Source organism: Beta vulgaris, chromosome 6 (assembly GCF_026745355.1).
Source record: "Beta vulgaris subsp. vulgaris cultivar EL10 chromosome 6, EL10.2, whole genome shotgun sequence".
Lineage (NCBI taxonomy): Eukaryota > Viridiplantae > Streptophyta > Magnoliopsida > Caryophyllales > Amaranthaceae > Beta > Beta vulgaris.
In genome coordinates, this window is record NC_079207.1 from 71439997 (window position 1) to 71450070 (window position 10074).

General features: G+C 32.8%; 1 protein-coding gene across 1 annotated transcript; it reads right to left on the reverse strand.

Annotated features, from left to right (window-relative positions):
• Nucleotides 1-1046: 1046 nt before the first annotated feature.
• LOC104897970 (probable pectate lyase P59) lies at nt 1047-4642 on the reverse strand. Its single transcript, XM_048646282.2, has 4 exons — nt 4494-4642; nt 3151-3808; nt 2396-2638; nt 1047-1940 (listed from the first exon to the last, which is right to left on the reverse strand). The coding sequence occupies exons 1-4, from the start codon at nt 4640-4642 to the stop codon at nt 1719-1721; spliced, it is 1272 nt and encodes a 423-aa protein (XP_048502239.1). The 3' UTR covers nt 1047-1718.
• Between the last annotated feature and the right edge of the window lie 5432 nt (nt 4643-10074).

Sequence of the window (10074 nt, forward strand, 5' to 3'; positions counted from 1 at the left end):
AACATGGGTATAATACTTAAACTAATGACTGAAATTACCCTATATATCAAGCTATCCATTCTGATTATCATGCTTTTTGTTTTTTTTGTGTCTGGTCAAAAGTGGTGTTAAGTCTTTTCCCTAATATGATTAATGATGCATTTTGGAGGGGAAAGTATTATGTATTTGTCATCATCAAAAAGGGGCATTTGTTGTGAATCTAAGTCTGAATTTATTTTGATGATGATAAATACTTTGTGCCATAACATGTGATTTATGTAACAGTAATCTAAGACAGTTATCAAGCCTGTATGTTTATGAAAGATCAAGGAATTGAAGAAATTGAAGCTTAGGTCTAGTTATGTTCTTTACTCATGTTAATGAAATGTAATCAACTTGTTGGAATTTTGTGCTAAGGCTAAAGTTTGAAAAATTAGGATGATCAACTATTTTCTTATAGTTAGTAAAAATAGATAATTATGTTAATTTTATGTTTTTGTATTTGAAGGATAAAAAGGGTTTTTTTTTTTTTTATAAAAAGGAATTTCAAAATTAGTTTGAAAAGAATTATTTTTTTTAAGATTTTTCGAAAAAGATTTGGTGAAAAAGAGTTTATGAAATATGATTTGTAGTTGGAAAAGGATAAGAATGAAATCTTTATCTTTAGAAGATAAAAATCAGTTTTCTTAACAAAACATATTTTCGATTTCTTTAAAGATTTTATCCCTTAAATCTAGGAATAACAAGATTATTCAAAAAGATTATCATATCTTTAAGGGTGATATTTGATCAGAAAATGATCTTTATAAGGGATAAAAATCAGTTGTGCCAAATAAATACATTTTCCGGAAGATTGTGAGTATTTGAGTGGTGAAAACATATCCCGATAGCACATACATAGCATAGCACAGAGAGTTTAAAGTTATTTCTTAAGGTTGCAACGATCCTCAATCTGCTTATCTAAGGAGCACTCTTGTGAGGACGGAAATCTTTTTGTAATTATGATTATAGCCTATAGGGTCTGTTAAGTTGGGGTCGGGAGTGTATCCAATTTAATTGTTGTCAACACTTAGAGTTAGGTGTTGGGGATCATTACTTGAGTTAGTAGTAGGAAATTTTATTATATCAACAGAGTCATATTTTGAGATTCATTTAATAAAATAATAATAGGTAACGTAGATGTAAATCTCAGAGTTGAGATTGAACCACTATAAAACCCTGTGTCTCATTATTCTTTTATTTAATTGCTATTACTATCTATACGACTTTATTTGAGCAAAAACATTAAAAACGAATCTGCAAATATTTAACATACTATATGAGGCACAATGCTATAATCTTATTTTTGCGTATGGCTTGGTCTCAGAGATCCTACATAACCGCTGCTAGGAGTTAGCACGAATCAACTGTGGAGATCGACTTGCCTTAAATTTTATCACGCAATTCAACCTCCTTAATTGTTACCTTGTACTCCAACATAGTACAAAATAATCGATGAAATTTGTGGAAAAAGAAAATAACACAAGAAAAGATAATGCTAAAAAAAACAAAACTCATATCAACAAAAAAAAAAACATACTCTTCTCCCCATACAAGGTCTTTTGTGGGAGAAAATGCATCTAACAATTTATACAATGAAAAGCATTTCGCTCCATGATCATTGATCAAAATACTAATTAATAACTTGCTAATTATTTACGTTGTCTTTCATAGATTATTTTTCCACAGTACAATAAGTGCTAGCAAGGCTTTCCAGGCGTGCATTTACGTGGTCCAGAACATCTTGTTAATTCACCCACCTTCGTCCCCGCCATTGCTGAAAACATTTGAGCTTTGTTCTTACTGTCTATCGCATTTCCTCGTCCTGAGTCGCGGAAAAACGCCCCATTCAAAAACCAATCTTTATCAGATAACCATGTCCATGATTTCCATTCTGATTCTGGTGCTTCCCTCTTTGTCACCTTCATTAGATCATTCATATAATCATATGTGTACGTATGAAATATTCAGCTAATTATTGGAACTTGAATGTAGTATATTCTAATCGAAAACATATATCTCTACTATATGCATGCGTTATTGTGTATATACTCCCTCTGTCTATTATTAGTACGTTGTTTTACTATGACTTTGACTTAACTTATAAATACGCTTTTGCTTGTGAGTATTTTTTACTATTAAGTAATATCTTAAACTATCTGATAACTGCTAGTGAAATTTACGAAAATATGTTGAAATTCGATGACAGTCATTTTAATTTCCTCCTCAAAGTACGTAGGTCATATGAGCAGTAGAAAAATCAAAATGTTACAACTAATAACAAATGGATGATAGAGTGTAATAAACATGCTTGTATAGTTGTACACATGCATTTATAGATCATGGTAAATATGTGTGATATGAGAGAATTATATACCTCTTTAGCAAAAGGATTGAAAGGGGCGACAAATCGGTTGCCTTGGCTGATGATTGTAGGATGTTGGCTGCCACCAATAGCATACATTTGCCAATGAGTATAGTCATTGTTAACCACATGGATGAACCCAAATCGTGCCCTTGGCATCCTTTGAACTAACCCTTTTCCAAAGTGGTTAAATGCTACTGTGACTTGCATTTTCTGGTCGTCAGTGTAGTCATTCGTTGCACCAAAGAGAAAAACCTACATCCACATATAGCATTGAGCAACTAATCTAAAGTTTTTCATGCAAACTTAGGACCTGTTTGGCAAAACTAGCGGTTCTAGTAGCTGTTAGCTGTTGCAGTAGTTATAGTTGTTGGTGTATACTAGTTGTCTACTAGTAGCTGTTAGAGATTATCGTTTGAAGTAATTGTTTAATAAGGAGTGTTTGGCAAAAATAGTTGTTGATGAGATTGTCAAATGCAATAAATGACATTCATTATATAGTGTTTATTCGCTAACCGCTACCTGTAAATCTCAAAGGTTCGTTACTTGTATTAATGTTCTACAACCGCTACCCATAATCTACTCCAACCACCGTTACCCGCTAATACAACCGCTAACTTACCAAACACTCATAAATTTTCTTAAGTAGCGTTTTTGTCCAACCGCCACCCACTACCTAAAACGCTATTGCCGAACAGGGCCTTAGATTAATTACAAGCTAACAATAATAAGTGTAGAGGAAACAATAATAATAATTTTTCATGTACCTCATTATGGTCAGTCATATGACAGTTGGAGATGGTGATAGCAGTTGATCCTTGGATGATATCAATAAGACCATCAGTACCTCGAGCCATGGAAACATGATCAATCCAAATATTACTAGCACCAAAGATGGAGATAGCATCACCATCACTTCGTGTCCTAAGACCAAAATGGTTAGCTGAATCCCTGATTAGGCCACCATCCCCAGGGTATATTTGATGAATATGAAGGCCATGTATGATGACATTCTTAATAAATTGAATGGTGATGCCTGCACCATGAGCTATGTGAACATTAGCACCCCTAGCATCGATAGTCTTATCACCCGTCATGATCAATTCTTGGGTCAATCGAATGTTCATAGAGCGCGCAAAGATGATCCAAAGTGGCTCCGTTTGAATCACTGCATGCCTTAAGGTCCCTGGCTTAGGGTTCTGCATGTCATTGTCTGAGGAGTCAGTTACTACATAAATACGCCCATCTTTTCCTCCTGTTGTGCCCTTACCGAACCCAATGGCGCAATCAGCTAGCCGTTTTCGATTTTCGGCCCAATTTGGCTGACATCTCCAACATGCATCAATAGGGTTTGTAGCCACACATGGTCCTATATGACCCTTTCCTAATAGTCCCCTCCTTGTGCTGTTCAATTTTTTCATGTTTCTAGCATGTCTTCAAATAAAACATGAACATAAATCAATGACTAATACAACTTACACAAAATCATATGTCAGATAATGATAGACACGTATCGAAATTAAAAAAAAAATAGATTTGATACAGGTAATAATCCATATGAGATTTCCAAAGTTATTAATAGAAAATATTATACCAGAAAAGAAAAATAACAAGAATATATATCTCACATAAATATGTGAAAAGTTGTGAGAATTTCACAAAAAGGGTAACTTTTTGCGTCTTTTGCTTAACTTTTGATGCTTTTTTTTTGTAATGAAAATCTGGTCAGAAATGTTTGTGTTAGACGGTCTAGCAGACACTTGAACGCGGATTAAATGAACTTCAAAATGGGGAGCATAAATCTGTTTCATGCAATAATTACCCCTTCATTCTTTAATAAAAATTTGTGATAAGGATAGGAGTTAAGCTCAAGTAGGTAGAGCGCTCCCCCTTGGCCCTTGAGGTTAGGGATTCGATCCTTATCCCCAGCATTATGCTAGGGTATTTTCTTAGCCAGCCAATGTGCCTGTATTTCCTACAAGCTAGTAGTCTTATAAATGAGATGGTGTTTAGCTTGTCTTCTATATATGGTAAATAATCTACAAAAAAATTCTTCTTAATTAATCAAAATCTAAAGAAGATTAAGAAATGTAAAACCATAAAAACTCACAAGTGAACTTGATGGTTGAAGTGATTAGTGACATTATAAGGCTCAGGATGGTAAGCTTCCTCAAAATATTTCACAGCTTCCAACCTTCGTTTGTGCCAATACTCATCGAATTCAGCAATATTGGCATTCAAAGTTAATGCCAAACACATTAACATACACAAACAACACATAATTTGGACTTCATTCATTATTATTCTTCCCATTTTCTAGATTTTTTTTCTAAACTTTATTCTGATTTTTATTCTTCCTCTTTATTTTATTTTTTTTGTGAGCTGAGGAGTTTATTGGTGGTGCATGTAAAAGAATGTTGGTTATCGCCAAGGTATTTTGGCCATGGTTTTTAAGCCAAGACCTTGCCAATTCCCAACAAAAAGACAAGAAGATCAATGGAATTGATCCACAGATTAATCACCTTATTGAATTTCTTACCTCACAAAGAAGGTAAATGACATGAAAAACAAATGTTTAAGTACTCTTATTTCTTTTCAAGTTCTAAATATTGAATGGTATATATTTGATAATTAGAGAGTTACAACTCTTTTTTTGAGATTTGTGGGGCGTGATTATAGGAATACCATCCCTCTAGAAGACTAATATTGACTTAATTCTCTTTCATTCCAAGACAAGATTTTCTTTATTCATTTTAAGATGGATTTTTAGTTTCCTCATAGGCTAATTATATAAAAGATATATTATGAAGTAGACTATTTAGAGAACTGTTATCTACAGAATAAAAACAGATGGGTATGTCTATATATAATTTCACATTAGTCATTGACAGTAGGTCTATCTCCACCATCTTCCTCTCTCTAGTTCAATAAATTATACTTCCTCCGTTTAGAAATAGTTACACCATTTCTAAGTTTCACGCATGCCGATCTATAATTTCGACCATTAATATGTTTAATTATCAATAAGTAAAAATTATTAAAACAAAAATTATATTAAAAAAATGGGAAAAACTATATGCTGCCCTAAGGGTTGTATATAAGAAACTAAAAATAGAAATAAATTGCATTGATTGATATTTATTACATCGGTTGATGTAAAATTTTCCATATATTCACAACTTATTTCCATTTTAAGTAGTGTATTTATGTCTTATATGCAACCCTACCTAAAGGCTGCATATAGCATAACCCTAAAAAAATTTACATCAAGACGAATTTAACAAGACCCCACATGACTATATTTTTCCTAGAATATATATTATCAAAGACAATCTAAGTGTAAGATGTGAATAATGCACAAAATAGAAATGATGCAACTATTTTTAACGGAGGAATTACATTCTAAAATAAACTTTTCCTATAATATTGGAGTGAAGGCCTGAAGGGAGAAATGATGTATGATTTCGGGTGCGTTCTGTTCAACTTAAAAAATTAAGTTTCAGGTCCAATAAGTTCAGATAAGTTCAGATAAGTTGCAATAAGGTCTAATAAGAGCAATAAGTTCTAATAAGGTCCAATAAGTTCCAATCAGTTTCAATCAGGTGCAATAAGTTCCAATCAGGTCTAATAAGGTCCAATAAGTTCCAATCAGGTCTAATAAGGTCCAAATAGTCAATGTTTAATAAACATTTGTATTATTGTCCATTATTTTGTTATTCATAATTTCATATCACTATTAGCTGATTATGTTATATATTATTAGAATTTTAATTAAAGTACCACAATGATTATATAGTATTATACTTGTATTAGTGTCTATTATTTTATTATTTATTTATATTATGCCTATTATTTTATTATTTATTTATATTATGTCTGTTATTTTATTATTCATATTACTATTAGCTCATTATGTTATTATTAGAATTTTTTATTAAAGTACCACAATGTATATTATTATACTTGTATTATTGTTTATTATTTGATTATTCATATTGCTATTAAATGATATTATAATCATGATCAAATAATTAAGGTTAACAATAATAATAATTATTATAATTACAATATTTTGTAATAATAATTATAATTACATTATTTTATTATTTATTTGTATTATGTCTATTATTTTATTATTCATATTAAATTTTTTGCTTTTCTACTAGTGTTTTATAAAATCAAAACAAGACTATTAGATATATTAGTGGTGAAAGTTATGTATAGGCAAATATATAAATAGTAAATTTTTTTGTTAAATTAATTATCATGAGAGATAATTAATAATCATTATTTTTAAAAGGACAAAATATAATAATTATTACTCCATAAAAAATTTTGAGGGGTAGTATTTACGTTAGTGGTAATATTTATGTTATTAATAATTAATTTTTTTTGTCTAATAAGGTCAAATAAGTTTCAATCAGGTCCAATAAGGTCTAATAAGTTTCAATAAGGTTTAATAAGTTTCACTCAGGGCCAATAAGGTATAATAAGTTTCAATAAGGTCAATAAAAGTTCCAATAAGGTCTAATAAGTTCCAATCTGGTTCAATCAGGTCCAATAACTTGAATCAGGTCCAATCAGGTTTAATAAGTTCCAATAAGTTCAGTTCAGGTTCAATAAGTTCAGTTCAGATAAGGTCCAATAAGTTAAGGGCCAATAAGTTGAATAGAACGCACCCTTCCTCATTGACGTTCATCATGTCAGACCTAGTTTTGTTATTAATAATGGGTTAGATAAAGATTGTTGTTCTTTGGATTTCTGAATTCACTCTTCCATAATGGATATGAAAAATCAGATATAACATTTCTCATTTTAATAGATATAAAAATTTAGTGCCTTCATGTATGATTGTCTTCATATTAATAGAGGTTAGACTTATTGTGTAAAAACATTTCTCATAGTTGATGTATGACTCATAAATCATTAATCATATATGCATAGTTTTTATTTGTATAAATATGATCAAAAATTAGAGGTTAAATTGATCAAAATATCACTTCTAAAATCCTAATTATCTGATTAGGATTATGAATCCCTTAAATTATTCCTAATTTGATTAATCAAGCAATAATTTTAATACACTCCTGAACTAAAACTAAAGTGGATGACACTTTAACACTTGAATAATTCAAAAAAAAAAAATTAATTTTCTCAATTTGTAACCCAATAGCTTTTTAAAATACTAATAATAAAATAAGCAATAGGGAGAATGTACTCCCCCTCCTTAAGGGTATTGGTAAAACTAAAAGTTTGTTGTTAACTATTAAAACATCAAAACATATACTTACTTCGTTTCCTAAAGATCTCCACACTTTCCGTTTAAGTGTGTTTTAAAAAAACTTTCCTCTTTTACTTTATTTATTCCTTATTTGGAATTTTTTTCCCTTTTTACCCTTTCATGTCCCTATCATATGGTCCACCATTACATTATTAATTCAATTTTACTCCCTTTCTCTCTCCTACTTTAACCCCTTTTTATTTGTTTATTTATCTTAACCCTTTTCTCTCCTACTTTACCCACCCCACACCCCACACAAATGGATCCTCCTTGGTATCTGTAGGAACAGTAACAAGGAAGATCTTTAGGAAATGGAGGGAGTAGTATACAAGTGTGAAGGAAGCAGTAATGCCTTAGCTTTTCATTAAGAGTAAACGTGTAATATATACTATACAGAGTGGGCTTAATTACCATCATAAGCTGGCGTACAAGAATAAAACCAAAGCCTATATGTACATATATATAAATATTCTCATTACCCCCCTCCTCTCAAGTTGGAGTATGAAGATCACAAATGTCCAACTTGCATAAGAGATAAGCTAACTGTTGGTGTCCCAAAGCAATGGTAAAAATATCTGCTAACTGCTCGTTGGTAGGAACGTGGATGGAAATATTGTACCGTCTAAAACAACATCACGTTAAAAATGACAATCAACCTCTATATGTTTCGTCCTTTCATGAAAAACGGGATTTTGAGCAAGATAGAGAGCAGAGTACTGACTATCACAGTACAAGTTCATAGCCAGAGGATGCCTAACTCCAAGACTACCAAAAAGACCCTTCAACCATTTTAGTTCGCAAGTCAAAGTCGCCATAGACTGATATTCAGATACATGAGAGATACCAAGAAAGATAAGCCAACTAGACAGAGATTGACGAGTAAGAGGACAACTAGCCCAGTTAGAATCACACCATCCTGACAAACGCAAATCACAATCGATCAGCACGAAGAAGAATACATTGACCTGGACTATGTTTCAAGCAACGAACAACGCGCAATGCAGCATCCCAGTGATCACAATGTGGAGCATGCAAGAATTGAGATAGAACATGTAAAGCATAACTCAAGTCCGGATGAGTCAAAGACAAGTAAATGAGGTGCCCAACTAAACGGTGATATCAATCCTCATTCTCAAACACAGGACTAGTAGACCGCCCTAAATTGTGACTTTGCTCCATCGAAAAAGTTGCAGATTTTGCACCTAGCAATCCAACCTCAAAGATGATATCAAGAGTATACTTACTCCGACAAAGTCAATTACCCTCTATATTACGAACGACCTCAATACCAAGAAAGTGCTTCAGGACTCCGAGATCCTTCATATGAAAACAAGAACACAAATACTTCTTGAAAGTAAAAAAAAAAATAGCAGAATCATTCCCTGAAACAATCAAATCATCCACATAAACTAGGTCATTAATCTGACTTTTGCCCTGATGGAGAGTAAAGAGAGAGTAACCAGAGTATGATTGTTCGAAACCATACGACTTCAAAGAATGTGCAAGTTTAGCGAACCAACAGCTCGGGGATTGTTTCAACTCATACAAGGACTTCTGTAAACGGCACACTTGATTTGATTTTGTTCCCTGAAACCCCGGAGGCAATTTCATATACACTTCCTCCGAAAAGGTCCCCGTGTAATAAATCATTTTGCATGTCCATCTAATGAAGTTCCCAATTTTCAGCAGCAGCAATAACTAAGAAAACACGAACAATAATGATCATCTTGGCTACGGCAGCAAATGTATCTATGTAATATATGCCAGCAACCTGACGGTTACCAAAAACAACCAATCGTGATTTGAGACGTTCTATGCTTCCATCTGAATTGTATTTCACCTTATTCACCCATCGACTACCCGAAGCACGTTTCCCGTGAGGGAGAGTTTCCACGCTCCAAGTCCCATTATCTTCCAAAGTTTGAATTTCTTTCTGCATGGCTTCTAGCGACCTTGTGTCTTTCATAGCCTCTTTAAAGAACGAGGTTAGTACCTGCAGATTCAGCTGCAAGAAAATTTCTATGTCTAAAAGAAATCGATCATAATTCACAAAATGTGCTGAAGTATAAGGTGTTCCTGAGGAATGAATGGGAGAAGATGGATAGAAGATGAGAGATGGACTCAACTTTCGCACGGTGTTAACAACAAAATCTCGCAATCTCACATAGGGCACCTTAATCCATTTTTCATAACCCATGTATTCCACCTCTAGTGACACACTGTAATCAGCAAGAGGCCCAACATCTGCGCTAAGAACAACACTCTCAGAACAATAGTATGAGCAGGAACATCTACGACACCTGGATCATAATTCCTTGCGATACCATTATCACTAGCAGACGACTACCCGATATCGACATCATCATACATCTCATAAGAAAAGTCGTCAATACCTCCACCAAGGGGAGAA